The sequence below is a fragment of the Diadema antillarum genome, unplaced genomic scaffold, assembly GCF_040938485.1.
Source record: "Diadema antillarum isolate AM-2024a unplaced genomic scaffold, OU_Dant_1.0 seq00001791_RagTag, whole genome shotgun sequence".
In the NCBI taxonomy this organism is placed as follows: Eukaryota; Metazoa; Echinodermata; class Echinoidea; order Diadematoida; family Diadematidae; genus Diadema; species Diadema antillarum.
The window spans coordinates 347,431-370,761 of record NW_027272469.1 but is presented as its reverse complement, the minus strand read 5'-3'; the positions used below and the strand labels follow the sequence as shown (position 1 = coordinate 370,761).

Here is a 23,331-nt window from a genome sequence, read left to right as displayed (position 1 = left end):
CACTACAACACACTAATAACAAAAAAGACAGAATCACAGACAAAAAAGGCAACATGTGAAATGTGATAAAAAATAATGTTAATCTGCACTTCATCAGATTCCAGTGACAGTTTGGGTGTAGTACATAGAGTGATAAACGTTCAAGCACAATTCTGTAAAACACCAGAGTGTTGCATGCATATGAATACAAAACGAAAAACAAAAAATAAAATGGGACATGATCATAACTTTCTTCCAAACCATACTTCCATAACAAATCTTCTCTCTGTGATGATTTCTTCTGAAGTCTTACAGATATTATAATCGGCATTAAGACCAGGCCAAGCCTGAGGAAGGACAAAAATACTTGCCCACCCTCACTGTTTAATGAGATTTTATGACAAATTGTTGAGAAATTAAATGTGAACACCCAGAGGCAGAATTTGGTAGAAGTCCACACAGCTCAAGAGCTTTAGAAAGGAACTGCTGAAATATCACAAAAGCAACACTCCCATAAACAACCTCACATTAACACACATTAAAATATCTCAAGCAAACACATATTTCTACTTAGTACCTGGTGGACTCATTATTTCATTTTGTTTGGTCTCGTTCTTGGCTGGAACAACTAGATTTCAGATAAATGATTCTGAAGTCCTGATTTAGTTTTGCATGACACATGAACAGTTGTTGTTCTTTAGTACCTGTTTTGTTTTGTTTTTTCAGAACCAGCATATTTTTACATGGTAGCAATCTGATTTTTTATGACTTCTTCAAATAGAAGGTGGAAAGTTTACATAATCAAGGAGAGCATTTCATGAAACCTTTCATAGCTACCTTTGTCATTATGGTCAGTTCTGCATAGACTAATACTGCAGGCAAGCTGTGTCAAAGTGGAGTCTGGAACAGCAGACTACATTAAAAGCCTGATTGAATAGGAAATCTCATTATATACACCTGGTAAAATAAATTTACATTCTTATGGATTTCTCCCTTTCAATTTCAGAGCCTCATTTTGCTCATTAAAATGATGAGTACACATGGTCATTGTGATTGTCTTTTCATGCACTGTGTTATCAAACCACGTTTCTCTTCTACATCAACCTCAACTTCATCATTGGCAATAAATGAAGAAGCTCCACAAGTTAAGTGTACATTTAGCATTCTTATTGACAAAATAAAATTTATAATTACAATTTCTAACTAAAAACTCATACATCATCGCTCTACATTAAAAAAAAAAAATTGCCATCAAGTCTGGTACATGTACATCTACATGTACATTGTACACAACAGTTTGTTCAATAAAAGTATTCATGTGATAAAGTTTCTACTCGTGAACACTAGCCTCTAAAATGTCTCAAAGAGCATCATTTGCCATGTATGTATTTCTACAGAGTTTAAATATAATTATTCATCAAACTCCAGCTAGAAAGTAAGAAAGAAAGGAGAAAAGAAGTACATTACAGAACTCAAACCTGCTAGTGGCTTGATCAGCTGTGGATGAAGGAAATAATCATATCTAACAACTGAACCACTACCATAGATTCAAGTCACAGATCTGTCAGCAAATAAGAAACAGTTGTACACACAATGACATTTTGTGAATTTCCACACCCTTGATATTATTACACTAATCTCTTCTCACATAGGAGCAATTTGGAACAGTATGTCAAGACAGACAAAGATTTAATACCCAAGTAAGGAATATCGTCAATGCTGTAAGCAAATTGAAAGATAAAATGTTGCATCAATGACATACAAAAGGAGTATTAAAACAAGTTCTTTAAAACTAGTCTCAAGACAGACCAGCATTTCACATCAAGATCTTACAATGTGTGCCCCATCGGAATAATTTGATTCTAAAGCAAAGCAGTTCTTAATTTGACAGGAATATAAAGAGCTGGAAAAACAAAGGTGATGAGTTCAAACAATTAACCCCAGCATAGTTTGGCAAAAGATTTTGAGGCAGTAAGTTTGAGCTGACATGCAGATGAATATGAATAACAATTTGCATATTCAATTGTTCCATACTGCAGCACTCATTCTGTCTACTGTTAATTTGTAGATAAAATTCATCATAAATTCTTGTCATAATCTTTGTCATCAAAATCATCATATTTTCTATAACATTTAAGAAAAAGTTTTTGTACATGATTACATATGTTTGGCAAATTTCCCTGATTAATGGGAAGTTGTGATATGAATTATGTCTATGAGTATTTGGATGATTCATGGCATAACATGTTATAAATAAGCTGCTTGCATCATTGGCTTCTCACATTTCTGTTTTTATTGGGCAATATTTTGTGTATACAAATTTAATTATTTGCTGCTTACAAGGGCATGGCTCATAAAAACTTTGGTAAGCTATTGAGGTTGCGACAAGCACTTTATGAAGTTTGCCAAAGTTCAAACAAATATTGCTAAACTGGGTTACATCGTACTTTCGTTTGCTGCTTTTATGGATATTAAGATATTAGTCAGCTATTTCAGTCCCATTCAATCACTCTTATGTGGTGTATGGATGCTGGGTTTAATTTTGAGGCCTACCATAATAGATGGAGAGCTCTGAGAGTTTTAGTGCAAAAGATTTCTTCCCACCTCCCTGTCTTTCTATTCCAAGCATGACTCAAATATGCAAGCTACTTCAAAAGCATTTGCGGTTTATGAAGAATGCATGGTCTTTCACAAAAGTGGATAAAATGCAGCAATTTGCCAATATTCTCAACCTGACAGAAATTGATGCCGCTACAAAAGGCTTGTAGTGACCTGCAACATCATCACCAGCACCATTGGAATGGAATGCATGGTTGTCCATGAAAGCAAACATTAAAAACAAACTCAACCATAAGCAGACATCTTCATCAATGATGGATGATAAAACAAGTATACCTTTATAATCTCTATTTTTTTGCATCCAAGTTGCTGCTGCCTTTTGATATTTCTCATAATCTCTATCAACAATCTGACCAGATATGCTTTGTCCAAGGCCAGTCCATTGATATCTTTATGTATTTGAATATTATGTGCCCTAGAAATTTCCTCCATAATCATGAGTCATGATATCACTTACAAAAAGTGCGTGCTGTTCATCTAAGCTGATTGGCTGTAAGTCTCCCTCTGTCAACCTTTCTGCCAATTGCACATGACGATAAGACTATATGGTGGATTGAGTGCAAGCATGCTCCTGCAATGTTCACTCATTACATGCTTACAAAATCATCTGAAGAACCATTTTGAACCCTCTCTTTTTAAAGTGTGAGTTAACCACACTACTGGTAGTTATTTTCTGTAGGCCTTTTTTCTCAAAGACCTTGTGGGCATTTTTTGTTTAAGTGATAGATTTAGACACAAGGCTCCTTCTGAAATTTTGACATATACACTAGGCTCTTGTGGTGCTGTCATGTAGTTTTGTTGCACTGTATGTGAGTTTACACCAAGTAGATTTTCTGTTTTTTTGTCTAGTCTAGGTTATTTTTTCTTAGCCAGACCACGTATACACAACATGTCATGCGAGGGTGTCATATCACACCAGATTAATTCAGAAAACTGTAACAATCACAGTTATTTGCCACGAACGAACTTGTGTGCTGTATCTGTGCACAAAAAGCAAATTATTGCAGCATGTTTTGTGACTTTCGAGACGTCTTCTGGTGATACTTAAAAGGTAGACTCTAACTCCTGGAAAGTTTGGTATTCTACATCCACCAAGATATACTCATACACACATACACCCATACACACACACATACCCAGAGGCACAGCTACAACATTTGTAAATTGCATTTTAGTCTTAAAACATTACCAATAGAGTCAAATGTGACCCTGGCCTTTAAAAACAATGGAAAAACAAATATTTACTTGACTTGCTGATTCTAAGTCTACCAAGACCACCACACAATTTTACTGAAGCAAGTCATCTTTGACTTGGCACTCAGTTGAAAGACTTATCTCTCTTTTGCCTCTTCTTTTTTTTCCCCTTGGGGAGGATCAGCAGTCCACATTTTTTTTTTCAACTACAGAAGAAGACAGTAAGTATACAGCACCATGAAAAATATCAGATTGTCTACAATGCTCTAGAGGAGAACATTCTGTCTACACAGTAGAAGAGACTTTTAAATGGACTGGTAACTAAAGACAGAATGAAGTAATGAAAGACACTATATTTCAATCAGTGTTATGCCAGACTCAAGACTTTCTGGAATATTTACCCTTGGAGGGTCTTCTGCGGTTACCACAATGCAACACAAACACAAAAACAAATAAACATGGTTTCTAAAGGTTAACATTGTCTCTTGGAGAAAGTAAGATCTTAGCCTGGAAAACATTCTCCAGGTTGTTCTTCAATCCTCAGCATCACTCTTTTCCCTTCCTTCTACCGATCTTCTCCTCTGCCTTACGTTCCACTCTCCCTCATCATCCCCAGCAGTCCCCTTCAAGACATCCTGACTCTCCCCGCCGTCTGCTCCCGATGCTGGCTCAGAATCCTCCCTGGGTACCGAAGACTCACCCAGTTCCTCAGGAGCGGGGACAGGGGGTGAGGGTGCCACCTCACCAGACCCTTTCTGCCGCCTCTGTTCGTCCTGCTCGAGTTCCTCGAGGAGTCGTGGATCCTTGAGCTCCGGACACAGCTCTAGGAGGGCCAGCTCCAAGAGGTTCTGGATTTATCAAAAGCGAAACGAAGGACATCATGGCCCGCTATATGACAATGACTGCTATGCCTCCCATACACCATACTGGATAATGACCTTTACTCTCCACGCTCCTCTACCCATGATGCAGAAGTAATACCCTTCTTTCATGAAATTCTCCTAAATACTCTCATTTCTGTATACTTCCAGAAAATATAAGAATATAAGAGTCAGTCACTAAGTCTAAAAATCTTCATCCTGATAGGATTCTGCATTAAAAAAAAAACCCAGAAATTTAAAGGGATGGTATAGTATTGGATGAGGTGAGGATTCAGCTGTAACGTTTTGAGAGATACTTAGAATCCACTTTATGAAATGTTAAAGAGCATTCAGTTCTAAGGGGAATTGAAGCAGCCTCACGCAGCCTTAAAGCTCAGTATAAACAGACAAATGGTAATCCAATCAGGTCAGATTCTGAAACCACCTACAGAGGGTGGTTTCAAAGCCTGCTATAGCAGCCTCTGCTGCAGTATAAACACTAGGGGGCTCAAGAAGCTGCTTTTTAGCTGACACGGAAGTTATCGCTGAAGGTCATCACCCTCCAATGTAGACAACCCAGCCGTCACAACCAATCCCCACTGAAGAAAGCCGCGCAACATGCACACTTTCAGGAAAAAGCCCACACTGTGTATCAGAGGGGAGGAGCCGGTTGGGCCTGTTATAGGACCTGCACCAGTAAGGCCTGCTTTCAGCTCACACAGTATAAACAGAGAAGAGACCACTTTTTCAAGCGGGCTTCCAAGCCCCCTAGAGGAGGCTCAAAAACCTGCCCGCAGTAAAAACGGGGTAACAGATCACTAATTTATTTTTACATGTAGATAGCTTGATGTTTCTTTTTTTTTTTCACTCATCACTTTATCATATTCAACTTCAACCACCCAGTGCTTAGATTTCCAGTATAATAAATTCCACCCTCTTACCAGAGAGAGAGAATAAAAAATAATTCACATCCTTGTTAGATTATTGTGAAAAATTGCTCTCTTTTGCATTCAACTGCAATGTATATTGCCAAGTGCATGCAGAAATTATGTTCTTCTCATGTGAGTGGCAAAGAAGACAGTACATAATATCTTAAATGAATCACTTCTGAACTAATGTTCATCTGTTCTTCATCAATATGGAGACATCCCTTTGAAGCTAGTGAACAGTTTTAAAACATAACAAGAATAACAACAAGAACCCTGCCAGAAAAACATATCAAGGCTTTATTTGGTCACTTTTAGAAGCCGAAGATAAGAAGGAATCTTATAATTTATACTCTTCAGACACACAGACACAAAAAGACATGAGAATTGCTGAAGTGAAAATATCTTGACAATCACATTTTGCGACACACTCTCCTTAAAAATACAAAACATAAAAATGAATAAATAATGAATTTAAAATCCCCTTTCCTGCAGGCACAAAGTGAGAATAAATGGTCACACTAATTGCACAACAAGTCTGGAGGTTCCAAGCTAGACATCCTTTGTTGTTGTTTTTTGTCTATGAAGACAATGCACTAGATGCACTTAAGGCTATACATTTCCCTCCCACATCATTCCATTAGGGCAGCATTCAGAGAAACCTTTCAACAAAATGAAACGAGGAAATGAGCCTTTGGAATGGTATTGTCTGAGAGACTAAATTTAGCCTTACAAGGAGACACTTTATTTTGGGAAAAGCAAGCTTTAAAGTTGCACTTCTTGATTCTTGATACTGATTAGCACACATTGATGCAAGCTGGCTTAAATGTGGCTTATTAGCAAGACTACAGCTAAGACTGCATCTACTATATATTCAAGACTTGGTATACAGTATGTGACATGCAGTTCTCATGAGCAATTTTCATCTCAAAACATTATTGTAAGCAAAATTTGGTGATTTTTTCCATGTCTCATCTCTAATTTCTGTACTGAACATTTTCACCATTCTGCTCTTCTCCTTCCAGTATGCCCAATGAATATCAATTTTTCCTTGAGTCTGCTGTCCTTTAATAGATACTAACAATAAGATGCAAAATAGAGCTGTCAGATATAGAAGCATAGGGTTTCATTAAGTGCTCACTCACACCACGGTACTTACATAAAAAATATGTTTGTTGGTGCGGACGTCTTGCAGGGCTTCAAATATCTTTATGGCTCCAAGACGGCTGTTACCCTTCCCAAGCAGATTCTGCAGGAAATCTGCACGAAAATAGAAGAGCACTGCATTAACAATTGCTATCGATGTGGTGACAATGGGCCTTATATTCAATTCAATTCAATTCATTTATTTTTCATTCTTCTTTTTTCAACAAAACATAACGCATAATATATTTGGAATTACATCATAAACATAAACATTCGACTTTGTAAAATATAAATGATACAAATAAACAAAAGAATGCATACTGGCAAAAAAAAAGTACAAAGTTATGCTTCAGTTGAGGAAAAAGAAAGAACTGAGAGGTCCACTAAAAAGCAAGCTTGTATGTTGTGAACCACATCCTACACATGACAGGCCATTATGAAAGGAGTGTCAATTCGAAAAAAACAAACTAACAAACAAACGATCAAATAAACTGTATCTGTTTCCCATGAAAATCAAACTACTAGTACTATCTGTTGCAAAGGAAACCTTAACCCACATATAAATGTGGATCGAGTGAAAGCAGCAATATTACTTGTAGTAGATAAAATCTGCAAAGTTTGAGGAAAAATGATAGTCGATTCAAAAGCTACAAATTCTTTAATTTTCGGTGCTGTCATCACTGGATAAGAAGACTACTATAGTTCATGACAATATAAAGAAAGTATAAAGAGAATTCTATAAAATTTCATCTTTCATGAAAAGAACACATTCCTTCACTTTACACACCTTAACTTCATTTTGTTGAACTTTGACACTGACTTTTCATGTCTGTCATTTCCATTGGTTGCTGCAATCAGTATCACTACTCAGTTAGAATATTCAAAATTTGGAAATTCTTGTTTGAAAGTCCTATCTTGACAACATTTCTCCCATTATGTTCATCTTTTCATTATAGATCCTGTAGCATAGGAATAGCATGGGGTGGAAAGCCTGGCCCGGTTTGAATTTATTCGAGAATTCTCGTAATGAAATGTGTACAATTATATCATTGATCTATATGTATTAAAGTACACACACAGCCATAGAATCTATACATGAGTCAATCATGAATGAGTGTGTGATTTGATGCGGGCATTCGCTGAGCAGTGCTATTCATGGTTTTAAAATGTACCCCAGTGGGCAACAAATGAATCGGTCCATTGATGAATCCCCCCGATACTGGTTCTTAAAACATCATCAATGGTCTCTTTTTAAAGAATTGTGGGAAATCAACTCACCCGGTAGATTCTCCAGGAACTTATCCCTGGCCTCCCTCTGAGTTGCCCGCTGTTCCTCCAAGCTGGGAGATGGCTGGGCCTGGGCCAGCTCCCCTTCAGGCCACATGGAATCTTGGAAGTAATGGATGTAGAACAGGACCATGGACTCCGATGTCAGCCAGTCCACCGTCTCACGCAGTTGTCTACAAAACACAAAATTGGCAAAAATTGAATTGATTTAGTGTGATTGAAGCTGATTTTATCATGTTTTCTGCAGCTACAATGATGTAAGACATGATGTGTGTAAAACATCACACAGTGATGCAACAAGTATTCAAAGCTCAGTTAAAAATAACAATAGTGTAATAGACAGAATGTGAAATGGTACAGTTAAGCAATTGTAGACTAGGCTACGTTCATCTCTAATGATACTACGAATTATTCATGCTAAAAATGTATTATCGACAATTTTGCAATTAAACCACCCTCCGCTTTGCAAATCATTATGAAATCATGACAATTTTACAACAGCTCGATGTGAAAAATATGTGACAGGGAAATGTGACAAATTTGTATGCAAATTACATTGTGAGAAACATGCATGGCCATGTCATCATTACCTCATTGAATTTTGCAAATGGGGTTCCAACCAAATAATCCTTTTTGGAAATGCATGAAACACTAGAAAAAAACAACAACACCTCAATCATAAAAGGCTTTCTTTGTTTTTGCCTAATTCTATGAAGTTTGTGCCATTTTGTTTAACTTTATTCTATCTATCAAAGTAAATTTAAACATGCGTTTGATTTTCATTTCAAGGTATTTGCTCTGCAATAATTTTGGCTAAATGCAACTATTGCTTGGTTTATGGTGAGGCTGAACACTACAAGTGGCTCCATAAAGAGAATCTAGGGCAAGATAATGTTTGTGGATTCTTGAATGCTTGACATGTGACTGCTGTGAAATGTCCTACAAAGTCCCATAACTTTGGAATAAATTACTGAGTTAAAAGCATTTTTGCTGCGAACTGTAAAAATATTATATTCTTCTAATGACAAGATATTAAAAGATACAAACATAAACTACGAACACAATTGATTAAAAAAAAGAAAAACTCACTTGGTGACAAAGTTATCACCATTTACAGATTACTGAATTAGTGGTCATCTGCTTGTAAACTGACACTACTTTCAATTCTTGACTATGACAAGACAATGCGGCATACAATATTACAAGAACGTGTTTGTGATTTGCTTGGTATCACAACTCACTTGTTGATGGTTCTTCCAAACGTCGCTTGGACGAAGACGATGAGCGTCCGCCTCAGCCATCGGAACATCCCATGGAGTTCAAAGACTTCACTGATCAGACTGTAGATGGGCTCTGCAATGGAATCTTTTCTATCCTGGACACTGGAGATATACCAGAGAGAGAAACAATCATACATGAATTCATCACATCAAGATCTGAGTTATATATCAGCCAACTACTGTATAAACTGTGATTTTTGCGAGGGTTTAATTTTCGTGAATCACAGGTGGACAGCGAATTTAACAACACGCGAAAATGTCACCATGCGCTATATTATACAGATAGTGCATGCTCTATGATGCACTATACTGGATTAGAGAACGACAAATACTAAATTATCCTGAGTGCTGTTTTGTTTCACCTCGGCCTGCGGCCTCGGTGAATAGAACTGCACGAGGGATAATTAGGTGATCCGAGTATCCTCTCGGATCACCTTCTGTTTCTGTACGGATTCTTTCTTCTTCTTCTTCTTTTTCTTATTTCTCCCCAAAAGTTGTGCATCGATTAGCTCAGAAAGTCCTCTTCCTATCAATTTCAAACTTATACCATATATGTATCGTCTCCCAAAGACGGCAATCGAACTAAAATCAGAGTGATCAGTCGACCGTGACGTCACAATGACGTCATTATATGAAAACACATTCTCAATCATATCTCATTAATGGAATGGAATTTTTAAATGAAATTTACGTCACATATATTTCAAGTTATGCGCATTCTACTCATATTCTCAAAATTCATATTTTCTCTAAAAACGCGCGCATACGCGCGCGTTGAAATATTTGTATGCTCAAATCGAGCTCAAATTTTTTTTGCACACGTTTCAGACCATTTGGAGCATTTTTTGAAAAATTGAAAAAATCGGACGGACGCGTACGCGCGCGCACATATACGCATGCACAGCTCATATGCAACTGAAATTTCCCGTTTTTTTACGTTTATCGGATGCCTGAAATGTCAAGGAATATTTCTACCAAGTTTCAAGTCAATCCCACTCAATATGACGTCATACGGGCCCGTCAAAGTTGAAATTCCGCGCGCGCGTCAATGGCGATATACAGTGCAACAATGCCAAAAAACCGCCAATTTTAAATCCGATATTACTCGTCAGGATGGACGGTGACCCCCCATTTTCTTTTTATATTCTGAAAGCTGATGAGTTGTACATGTCATTTCATGGGTTGGCGATACTAAAAAAATGATTAAAAGATATCAAATTTCTTAATAAAGTAAAAAGAGTAAATTTTCAAAATGACGTCATCAAGTTTCAAGTTCACTCGAGCGTATCTCACTTATCCTTTGCCAATTTTCACCCAGATTTCAGTATGATGTAGCTTATTAAATACTCTTTCATTAATGTAATAACAATATTTTGATTTGATGACGGCATTACCTCGTAAAAATGGATTGAAAGTAATCTTGTCAAATTTGACCAGTTTACGTGTTATCTCTATGGGAGTGCAGTTTTTCTGGAAATGAAAATTGACATGACTATCTTTATCGAGCACTAGCTCCCTTATGCTTCGGTGAATTTCTCCCAGATTTTAATATGTTGTAGCTGAGACTTTGGGCTATCGTAAGTGTGCCCTCCATTTTTTCATTTGATGTCGGGATCACGTCCAAAAACTTGGTTGAAATTAAAGCTTATCTTCGATGTATTGAGATATTCCTTTCTTTTTGCAACTTTCTTTGCAATAACTCAAGAAAAACAAGCTCTATAAGCATAATATTTTGCACATGTTTAGCTCATGTCACGTACATTATTTCATAAAATAACAATTACTTGATCAGACACCATCTTGGGTATGTAAATTAGGGTCAAAGGTCATAAATGTTTTATCTTGTATCTTGGTTTATACACATCCTATCTTTCCCATATTTTGCACACGCAAAGACCATGTTACAAGAATCATTTAACAAAATAACCACTTTTTGCTCAGATGCCATCTTGTCTGTGCAAAGTGGGGTCAAAGGTCATATGTACTTTTTTCCTCTATCTTCGTTATGACGTGTTATCTCTATGGGAGGGAATTTTTCTAGATGTGAAAATTGACATGGTTGTCTTTATCGAGAACTAGCTCACTTACCCTTCAGTGAATTTCTCCCAAATTTTAATATGTTGTAGCTGAGAGTTTGGGCTATCGTAATGTGCAATTCGTTTCTTCATACATTGTCGGCATCATGTCAAAAAACTTGGTTGAAATTAAAGCTTATCTTCAATGTTTTGATTTTTTTTCCTGAAACTTTCTTTGCAATACCTCAAGAAAAACAGCCTTTATCACCCCCATATTTTGCACATGTTTAGTTCATGTCACCTACATTATTTCATAAAATAACAACTACTTGATCGGACACCATCTTGGGTAGGTAAATTAGGGTCGAAGGTCACAAATTGTTCATCCTGTATCTTGGTGAATACATGTCCTGTCTTTCCCATATTTTGCACACGCAAAGGGCATGTTACAATAATCACTTCACTAAATAACCACTTTTTGCTCAGATGCCATCTTGGGTGTGCAAAGTGGGGTCAAAGGTCAAATATACTTCATTCTGTATCTTCGTTAGTGGATACGGAATTCGGTACCAAAGATGGCAAGTCTGACTTCCTTTTCTAAATGAGAATCCAAACATCACACGGCCAATGTCTCCTCGACACAAATGAAACCGGTATGGTCATGCCTATTGGGATCAGGACTCAAATCATTCATTTTCGAAGAGATCGGATCACCTAATTTGTCAGTCTTGACAAATTCCGGGTCTAGTTTAGTATTTGGAGTTCTATAGTCCAGTACTGGTGCATCAATAGAACATTTACATATAGTAAATACGTCCCTCGATCTACATGTATTTTCGTAGGTCAAGGCCCTAATTTAGATCTGACAAGACTCACCGTACCACCGGCACTGCACTTGTTGCACGCAGAGTTAAGCGCAACCTACCCACCGTAGTTTACGTACAAACTGTACACAGCGTGCGTGCGACGCTAGTACAGCCGTGTACATGCGTATTGCAAATCACAGAGCAGACTCGTTTATAAACTCCTACATTCTGCGTCCAGAGCTCTACGCGCGCATGATGTTGAAATGCTTGGCCTTGTCTTACGTCCATCGGCCCTCCCTAGGCCTTGCTCGAATCTCTTTGTACATAAAGCGTAGGCACGCACTGTAAGCGTTATAGTGGCACAGTCGTGCCACTATAAAAAAATTTTTGCACAATCACGTGATACTATCCAACCAATCACAACGCAAATTTCACTCTACCTATTTACTATAAGGTAATAGTGTACTTATGAAGGCCTCTGTGTCAATTAGTGAAAACAGCATCTTGCAAAAATATCTATGACTTCCTCATTCGTGAAAATATCTGTACACGAAAATAACAGCGTATACAGTATGAACTGTATATGTGGTATTTTTTCTAGAGTTTTATTTTTGTGAGTTTCAAAGGTCAAATGAAAACTTGCAAAAATATTGCCTCCTGTAAAGCAAAAGCACAGTTTACCACAAAACCAGAAATTTTTGCATGCTTACAATTTTTTGTGAATTTCGCAAGGAGCCACCATTCGTGATATTGAAATGAACGCAAAAGTTTTTGTCTACACTATATGCATTGAATGACAGTGGCGACTTGCGAAAATTTTATGCTGTCAGCTCCAATTTGTGAAAATTCCTTGCTGCGAAGAGGCCGTGGGATCCTTTTTGCAAAAATTTCATGTCACGACAAAGGCCATCGGCTACAATTTGTAAAAATTTTATGCCATGAAAAAGGCTGTCAGCTCTAATCGGCGAAAACTTCTAATATTTCTGGTTTTACAGTATCTTCTCTGAGGTGAATAATCACTAACTTAGCTCCTGAAAATGGAGAATACCCATTTCTCATTCTATCACTGAGGCTTCAGATTATGATTTCAACGGCTCAGAAAATTGTTAGAATGGCAGTTTCAATTACCATTGGTAGCAGTTCAACTAGAGCTTATGAGATGTGAGCATTTCAATTGTTGCCATGGAGACTATAGTAATAATGATAACATACAACACACTCATGCCTCTTAAGGAAATATGCAACTAGTCTTGGCTGGTCACTACAGCTTTTTGCATGCCACATGTAGAGATACACAGAATTAGTGACTCGAAATATCTATTCCTGGAGTCGCATGACATTTGCTCCTGCGACAGTTGCTTCGGTGATATCTTCTCCAAGGACTTAGGATTGTGATAGGGTTTTAAGTTTAGTTTGATGTGAGGATTAGGATTAGGATTAGGGTTATGTTTGTAGGTAGAATTTGTGTTTGGCTTAGCGTGCAGATATTTCATGGGAGCAATTGTTGCAGGAGCAAATGTCATGGAACCATTCCTCGACAATAAAAATAAGGTTTGGGGGGGGGGGGGGGTACATATGGTCATATGGCAGGTCTCAACTTGACCACCATACCTGACCAAGGGTAAATACATAAAATGATTTACTGACCTCTCCTCCTCTGCATCCGTTTCTGCAGCCAAGCTTGACCGTTCCTCCGCAGAGAGCGGGTTCTTGAATATACTGGCCAGCGAGAAGCCACCCTTCTTTGTCACTGGCCTACACACACAAGATGGTAAAATGGTGGTTACTAGATTTGTCTGGGAGGAATACTTGGTCGATGGTTAGATTGCATAGTTACTACACAAGTCATGGCACTCACCATATACAGCATTCAACATACAAACAGGAGATGGCAATGCACATTTAAGTTTCAGAAACTTCATTTGTATCGTTTGATGCTGTATATTTCCATAATTTTTACTACCTACTGTTAATATATCATTTAACAGAGTTAAAAATTCTGTTTCATTTGAACTCAGTGTCATTCCTATACAATTGTTCTTTTTTTCAAGTTTCTGCATTTCTAATAGCCTCTTAATGTCAAAATTTATGACAAATTAGTAAATGAGTCACTACTGTAAAAGTGGAAATTTTCGCAAAAAGTAATTCTTTGCCCTTGGCTGGGTAAGATAAATTCCATGGAATAAAAACATAGAGTAGTATAACATAGAAAGAGGAAAAAATTGTTTTTACTAATATACTAGTTTCATGTTTGTAAAATGTTAACATTTCCACTTTTTACAGTAATTTAGAAGAGTTAAGTTCCTGCATCTTAATCAAATTGTAAAAATTGTCCACACAATGAGGGTAGAGTGGATTGCAACAGGTGTAACAGATCCAGGAACGATACATTACGGTGGCTCCTCCAGTAACAAATGAGGTTTGGGTACGAGAAACGAGTAAAGTGCCTCACTGGGCCTCAGCAGGTCGTCTCCTAGAACAGCCTGCAAATGGGGAAAAATTCAAACATCAACAACAAAAAATGATCACCAAATTTTCACAGCAGTAAAAGCATAGATCAATCATGAAGGGTTTCTCTCTTTGTACCACCATGGATGAATCTACCTACTACCATCTTCCAGCCAGACTTCATCTTCTTTACGAGACTGTTAGCAACTTTGTATTTCTGTTTTTAAATAACATTTCTCAGGAATTAATTGTCATCATTTTATTTGGCAGATTCAAAGTGAAAGAATGTCTGAAAGATTCTTTTAAAATGAGTATTTTAGAAGTGAAACATTGCCTGGTATGCAAGAAGTAAAGTGTATGCATTTGGAGATGTTATGATCACTTGTTTTGGGGGTTTTTTTTTAAATCTCTATGGTACAGTCTATAAATCATTGCCATAATGTCTCAACTTTATTAAGTTATTCTATTTCTAAATTTTGGACAATTGTTTTAGGCATATATAATCTAAAGAGAAATTAAGCAGACAGATTTTTTACTGCAGCACAGTAGAGTTTTATGTATATAGCAGCTGTGCTACAGTTATGATACGTAAAGTGCTGCGAAACAACTCATGGTTTGTAAGAGCACTATGTAACTGTACTTATTGCATTGTATTGTATCTCTTCTCCAATGGAGTATAACTATGTAACTTACTGTGAGATATTTTTGGAGTTCCTCTTGAGATCGCTTCAAGAATTCATTCATGGATTCTCTGTTGAAGAGCTTCTTGTTCATCTGAGGGAGCTTGACTTTGTTCAGCCAGTGACTGCACTGTGTGTGTCAAATAGGTATAACATTGATTGAGTCAGTTAAGCAAGAGGCATCATTCACGATTTGCAACCATGCTAATTATGCTCCCTAATTGGGCAAGTGGGGGGTTAAAAAACTGGTAAAGATAAATCATACCAAAGTTCTAAATCAACCCATTGAGGACGAGTCCCGAGTATACTCCGACAGGGGTCTATGGGAAATGCGTGTTGTAGCAAAATCAGCCCGTCCTCAACGGGTTAACAGATAACAACATTCCACATGAGCAGGTAGCAAAATTGACCAGGTTTGGTACTCTTATCTACAAACAAAAGTACGCAGGTGATGCTATATCAATATGGCTTTAAATCCATCAAACAAGCAATTGATATCAAATTATGACAATCAAATTTTCAATTTTTCAATTCATATTCTTATGAGGCAAAACATGCACTGTGTAGTAACTGCGGACCATTCTTTCACTCAGTATGTTGGTGCTACAGCACAATGCCAGCAGTTTTAGGGATAGACAACCTGATTGAAGTACATTTATTGGTCATGGCCACTAGCATGTAACCAGCTTTTTATTGTACCAGTCACAATAAGAAAGATTATGGACAATGTTGGAAGGGCTGTGCACCGTAAAGAGTGTCTACATACCTCTTTCAATCTGTTTTGTAAGGTATGGAATTCTTCCAGTCTTCTTGAGACTACCCAGCCAGACAGCGGGATGCTTGGGTCAGTGGGGTGGACAACGATGTGGAAGTACAGCTCGGACTTCATGTCTGTTGAGTCCTGAGCCTGATGCCAGGGAGTAGAGAATGGACAATGAGGAGAAAGTCATCATATTGCCTTCAGTAACCAGAAAGCTTACTTAGTATAAATGAAGTCAACTGTGATATCAGTTATAATATGAAATCTTTTTTGCTCACAATGTCTCTTGGCCCTTCTCAACAAAGACACTAAAGAGGTCTAGCATCACTTAAACAATCAAGGCTTGTAAAACACGGTCTCAATGGTATCATAAAATCATCTTATGACTTATACAATTCCGCACAGAATGGGGTGAAATGTTCAATTGTTAAGTAGGTGCAGTCTGAAACAACCATAAATCACAACATTGTTGCAAAAACAAGCATGGTTCTCTTATCATCTATAGCATGATGCAGTGATAACTGGAATCTCCTGAACAAACATTTAAATGCAGTGATTTCAAAATGGAATGGCAATAGAAAAGAGAACAAAAAAGACCAGTGAGGTCAGTGAACTACAAGAATTCCTTGTTCAAGATAAAGTGACCTCCTATTAAAGCTCACGAGACATATAACTCGGCATGATTTGACATTTTCCTATGGCAGATTATTTCTCCATAAGCTGATGTTCACACTACATAAAGCTGACATCAGTCCAGTGCTCACAGCTCCACCTGAAATGACATGATGTCCTTAAAGTGGATAGATGTTAAATTCAGGTAAAAGAAAAAAAAAATGAAAAAAAAAACAACAACTTACCACTGGAAGAACAACATCCACTCTCCACTTGTCTATGTGCTCTGTCCAGAGTTCCGTCTGCCGGATGTACAACTCCAGCCGTTTCTTTTGAAGTTTCAGGTTTTCAATCTCTTTCTCTAGGAGCTGTTCCATCTGCCAGGGAGGAGAAACACATTTTGGTTTATCAACTGACTTAGCAGCTAATTCTCTTTAATTTCCTCTCGCATATTCCACTGGCATCTGTGAGAGATTCATTTTGCATATTAGCAAGGCAAATTACACATACTACAAAAGTAGACATTTTTGTGCAACCAGAAACTAGCTCAAAAATAAAAGTAGCAAAAAAAAAACACAAAAAAGGCATGCTAATACTTTTGCTTGTCATATGTTCTCATGATTAATGTTTCGTTCTGCAGAATCAAACACACAGAAGATTTTTCTTATCCTGCCAAGCGTGGAAATTACTGATGCAAAGATATCCACTTTAACAGTACCCCAAGAAGGTAATTTGGATTAAATACCTTGTCCTGCAGAAAACTAACTTGTGCATGCAATTGTCCTACAGGGGAAAATATCCTTCAGCAGTGCTAATCACTGTGGGGCAATATTGTCTCGGGGAATATTGCCTTGGAATTTCGTGTTTGAGGAAACATTGTCTCTGGGTACAGGATCTTCAGGAATATTGACTTGGAAAATATTGGATTTGGGAAATACTGTCTTGGGGAACATAGTATCACGGAATATTGTCCACAGGAATATTGCCTAGGGGAATTTTCTCTCCGGAAGAATATTGTCTGGGCAATATTGTGCAGGTGAATATTGCCTCGAGGAGTATTATCTTAGCAGCAGGAGAACAATGTCAAGCTATTACAGTCCAACTCTGAAAGTCTGAAAGACTCTCAAAAGTCTGAATTAGGTTGCCAGCAGGTTGCATCATACTGCTAGACTTCTCTAGATTGATGTCTCTGGGTTTACTGGCTAAAAGCTTACTGGCTGCGGACAAACTTTCCTCTGCACTACTAGAAGGCAGATGTTAAAGGAGAAGTTGTCCCCTCTCCTTGAAGACAGGCATCAAATCTAAATCAGATCAGTGTAAACTCTTCAGGCATATCAGGGCAATTACCCCCCAGCTAAATACCGGTTAGTGATAAGGTTAGAGTAAAAAATTAGGGTTAGGTTTAGGGTTAGAGTTTGGGTTAGGGATAGGGTTAGGTTTAGGGTTAGAGTTTGGGTTAGGGTTAGGATTAGGGTTAGGATTAGGGTTAGGATTAGGGTTAGGGTCAGGGGAAGGGTCTGGGGTAACAGTCAAAGGGGTAATTGTCCTAGAACCTCTCCAGGTGGTAATGGTCCTGTGATTTATTACCAGACATCAAGTTGTCATCTTGAGAATGCTGCCGCTTGAAAAGAGCATAATTCTCTCTGGGCTCATTGTCTAGGTGACAGTTTTATGGATGGTAGTTGTCAAAGAAGTGGATGTCCTTTGAGTCAACATCACCATTCCTCATCACCAACCTACCTTTGAATCTGAACCATGGGAGCTCTTCAAGTTGCTAAGAGCCTGTGACTTGTTGCTAAGTTTCTCCTCAATTCTCTTCAGCGTGCTCTCGATGGTGTTTGTCTGTTCGATTAAACTCTCTGTAGTCTCCAGATCTGGGCTGGGCTGGGATGTCTCCTAGGATTGTTTGGTTTATTGTTTTTGAATGAAACAAAAGAGAAACTCAATTATGAAAAAATGGGTTGGAAACTAACCTTCAAGCATACACCAATTATATTACAAAATCAAAAAAGATACAACAAGTTTGGCAGTCAAATACTGAAAAAGTCATATCAATTTCAAGAAGCAAATATAGTGCTTTCAACCCTTTGAGATGATATATATTGCATTTGTGTTATAAGAGATAATATTTTGGTGACACATTAGTTTCACACATCACTGGACTCTCCTATGTCATTTTATAAAGCATCCATGAAATATGCAGTGTGAACAGTAATATCTCACCAAATGAGGAATACTGCATTTCAAGCTGAAGATAACACTTTTTAAAAGTCTCCTATGAAGAATCATGAAGACTGACAAACATATCGTCGCTGGGGCGACAAGACTTCGTATCTACGAAATGTCAAATGTTCAGGAGAGCCAAAAAACATGGCGGCCAAAGCACTGTGGCGAATGGATAGCCTTTCCTTTGACATGCCGTGGTGGCTTCATTTTTGGAGTAAGACAGTTGGGATTTGGACAGGACATCACTTAACCCATTATTTGACCATTAATCCAAAAAAGTCATTTTCACCAAATTTGCAGATACAAGGTCTTGTCACCCCAGCGACGATATATTACCATGTGTTTTCAAAACAACAATAACAACAACAATCAACTTACATAATTGGAAACAGTTTATCTAAAACAAAATGAGAACACACCACAACTTCTTGAAAGCTAGTTATATTCATCCCATGATACAATTATGGTGAAAATGCAATCCATGAATCAAATGACAGTATGATATATAAGTACTGTAAAACATGATATATTCGCGGCATGAATTTTTCGCGAATTGGAGCCGACGGCCTTTTCTACGGCATGAAATTTTCGCGAACTGCCACTGGCATTCTATGCATGTAGTGTAGACAAGAACTTTCGCGTGCATTTTAATTTCACGAATCTTGGCGCTCGCGAAATTCGCGAAATTAAAATGCACACGAAAATTTCTCGTTTTACAGTATGACACTTGGTGTATTAAACACCACTTCATAGACCGTACCTCTCTGTAGCTGTTCTGCAGCTCATCCTTGATGGCCGATGGTAGGCCCTCCCCGCTGGCCTGGGGCGCCATCTCCTGGCACAGCTTGGCGTAAAAGTTGCTGACCAGGAATGAAGGGTAGTGCTCCTGGTCTAGGAGCTGGTAGACCTTGTGTTGGGCCTGGTAGAAGGCATCAGGTCCCTGGAGAGCAGTAGGTAATGGGTAGCACAAGGCACACGTTAACAGGGGAATTTCCCCAGATATACAAACATGTGGATTCAACAAATACAGAAAAATCAGGAAATGCTCAGGAAGAGTTTGCAGTAAATCAAACAATCCATTATAAATAAGGAATGTATTCTCATACTTTTATTTAATTCCATGTGCCTTCCCTGCAGATGGGAACTGTACAACCATTCCTAATGACACAACATTAGAACTTACATAAAGGAAATATGAATGGTATTTGACCAAAAACTCACTCTTCTAGGAAATCAAATAAACACTGAACCTTGCTCATCCAGCATGCAGGGAGACTAATTATTTGCCTTCACATAATTATCTCAGCAATAGGTCAAGGAAAAGTCTACTTTTCATGAAAAATTATAATTTGTGAAACTACATCTATATTTTGCTACATCATTCCACTGCTATGGTATTATGCATTTCTAAGAACTGATGATCAATATTATTATTATTACTTTGACATCACTAATTGTCAAATAGAGTTTTCATTTTGAGAAGGCAGCAAGTGAAATTAATCGAAACTTTAAATCCTGTACATGGATTGTCCATTTTCCTCACACTATCACAGGTGTTTCATTGATCTTTCTGCATTCCTTAAATCCACATGCACATTGGGTGGGGGTGGGGGGGGGGGGGGTCTAGGGCAATTACCCCCTGGGCAATTGCCCCGGTCCCTTCCCCTGGCCCTAATCCTAATCCTAATCCTAATCCTGAACCTAATCCTAACCTTATCCCAAACTCCTCACATCAAACCTAACCCTAACCCTAATCTTAACTCTAACCTTACCTCTAACCAATATTTAGCCGGGGGGTAATTGCCCTCTAGGGGTAATTGCCCGGATACGGGTGGGGGAATTCCCATTTCTCCTTCTCAGGCAAACTATTCTATCACCATAGATATCTTGTGTAGTATAGCAGACATCAGTAGAGACATAGTTAGCAGAGCCTTGGAGACACTACTCTGGAGGAAGAATACTAACAAGCAGAACTTTTCATTACTTGCACAGGAAAGCACATTTCTCTTTTTAACTTCATGCACATAATAGTGATACCATTATATTTCAATGATTATCAGGGATGTGAAAGGAGGAAAATTTGAGCCATATTACTTGTCATAACTACTTTCTAATGGCTTTGATGTATTCACATTATAATGTGGGCTTTGTTTTCGTTTAGTTACCCACATATGGTATTATCAAATAACTCTTTCATGACAATGGATAACATTAATTATTAATGGAAATACAATGATGATCAAGAGCCTTGTCTACGGGCATATGGCAGTGCTATCAGGGGACTCGAACCAGGGACCTTGGGATTGACATTCCATAGTGATTATTCCTCTGAGCTACAAGAGCTTCTTGTCTACATGTGGTGTTAACTCACAGCATTGCCAATAAGGAAGGCTTCCATGCCCTGTATGAGTGGTCTGTCCACTTTGACCACACTGCTGGTGGCTACGAAGGTTCGGTAGACGGTGGTGGCATTCATGTGTTGGTCTCGCGGCTATGGGTAGAGAAGGAGACATCATGGACTGAATACACCATGCTGCTTTCATTTCAAATAATTTCCATAAATACAGAAACATTAGAAGACTGTCAAAATGTATTCATCCAACCATGCAAAAGGAAAAAATAAAACAGGAAAAAAGAAAAGAAAAGGATAGTGAAGAACATAGCTGGCAGCTTTCTCTGGCATTTTATTGTACAATGTACCATTAAAGGCATGAATTCCAATTTCTTAAAACCAGAGTTAAAGAGGTACCATATGTTTGAGATATGAATTACCTAAGCAGTTACAGTACAGCTCTAGACACAATATGTATGGTATGTAGCCAAAGACAGAATATAGTGTCATTTGTATGTAACTTATTGCCAGAATCTATCTGTAAATGATGAAATTATGAGGTACATATAAATGTGAGGTAGATATGAGGTAGTACAGGTAAATATGAGGTACATGAGTAGCTGTAGAAACATCTAAAGAAAACAATGACAGCATAACAGTAATAATGAACATCAAGGGACAAAAACAACTTACCTTCTTACTTGTCTTCAAACTCTCAACTGCTTGCCAGAAACTAGAAGATAAAGGAGAGAAAAAAAGAAACACAAGAAATGTCAACATGGTGACTGGTATGCCTCTGCCATATCACATGGTTCTCCCAATACATGTAGGTCTAAAGCGCATCATGACAATGTAAGACAATAGTTTCACATACTTGGCATTAAAAATGAAATGATATGTTTGTCACAAATGTGTTGAATGTTTTACTTTCATTGAACTAGGTTTCATTTGGATGCAAGGCTAAATCATTTACGAGAGCTAGTATTCAGGAATTTGAGCATTTTCACTTGACCTTTAACCCTGTGACTTCATGACCCACAATTCTTCAAATAATCACTAACTGCTAACATCCATTTTCATGGCAATACTTTGAGCTCTGTTTAAAATATAAATAATTAAGAATCAATCTAAAAGAATCCTACTATACTCACTTCAGGAGATCCTCTTTGCCCTCCTCTTTGAGGAAACGAAGAAAATATCCTTTCTTTTTACTCTCTGCTAGTATCTCATCCAGGGACATGAGGCGTTGGGTGGGGCCGGACTCCTCCTGTCCGGACCCCACCCGGTAGTAGGACTGGTAGTCAGGACCGCCCAGGAGCTTCAGCCGCTTCTCACACTGTGCCTTGGCCACATTGCACTGAAGGAAGTATGATAAGAAAATCAAGCATTCTAAAGTCTATGATGATGATTATAGTCATGAATTTTATTTGAAGCAGCTCCATGAAGAACTGTCATCAAGCCATTATGCACCTATCATTGTTTAAAAAAGTGCCAAAGTGCCATGAGTGCCATTTAAAAAGTAATACTTCAGTGCAAATTCCACATAAATTTTTGTGGCTGAGGATACTTTATTGTAAACAGGGGGAGAGAAACTGTTGAAAGTATGTAAGTAATAACAGCTCAAGTTTTTAAATAGCTACATGAAAGTCTGGTATCATACCATCTGGCACAAACACTTGCTTCACACTCACCTCTGTGTTTAACAAAATGTTAAAACATACAACACAAGACATTTATTTTCTATAAATCATTCCATACAAACCCCTACACGAACTTTCTTTGTTATCCTTGAAACAACGCTACATATAGACGAGGCTCCAGTGATGTCATCAAGCCATGGTTCAACTTGCTGAGGGGCAAAAACTGTGTATGCACGGCCAGCGCGTAAGCATTACATCCCACATCCCATCATCGCGTGTGATTTCATCAGCCCAGCCAGGCAGGCAGGTATATGCTGTACGCATACCGCGCACTAGAGCCAGCGAGAGGCTATGCGCTTACTTTGTTCTTGCCCCTCAGACAGCACCTTCTTTGAAATCACAGAACCGCGTTTATACTGTACATAAGAAACACACAATACTGAGGTGCCCTTTACAATAATTTCTAGTCCACTCACACTACTATATCATTTTTTGTCATATTTGTTTAGTGTTTAGTGGAC

The 23,331-nt window shown here is 38.0% G+C and overlaps 1 protein-coding gene across 1 annotated transcript in view; it reads right to left on the bottom strand.

Moving 5' to 3' along the window:
- Nucleotides 1-4,263: 4,263 nt before the first annotated feature.
- The window catches only part of LOC139712316 (sorting nexin-25-like), a 41,961-nt gene continuing 22,893 nt past the window's right edge, over nt 4,264-23,331 (bottom strand). The window contains exons 10-23 of the mRNA XM_071624154.1: nt 22,322-22,527; nt 21,864-21,903; nt 21,210-21,329; nt 19,599-19,778; nt 18,353-18,508; nt 16,858-16,989; nt 16,007-16,147; nt 15,254-15,370; nt 14,507-14,595; nt 13,760-13,867; nt 9,253-9,393; nt 8,003-8,184; nt 6,738-6,838; nt 4,264-4,640 (exon numbers count right to left, since the gene is read on the bottom strand). Of these exons, the coding sequence (XP_071480255.1) occupies nt 4,326-4,640; nt 6,738-6,838; nt 8,003-8,184; nt 9,253-9,393; nt 13,760-13,867; nt 14,507-14,595; nt 15,254-15,370; nt 16,007-16,147; nt 16,858-16,989; nt 18,353-18,508; nt 19,599-19,778; nt 21,210-21,329; nt 21,864-21,903; nt 22,322-22,527 (2,028 nt within the window). The 3' untranslated portion in view covers nt 4,264-4,325. The remainder of the gene's footprint in view (nt 4,641-6,737; nt 6,839-8,002; nt 8,185-9,252; nt 9,394-13,759; nt 13,868-14,506; nt 14,596-15,253; nt 15,371-16,006; nt 16,148-16,857; nt 16,990-18,352; nt 18,509-19,598; nt 19,779-21,209; nt 21,330-21,863; nt 21,904-22,321; nt 22,528-23,331) is intronic.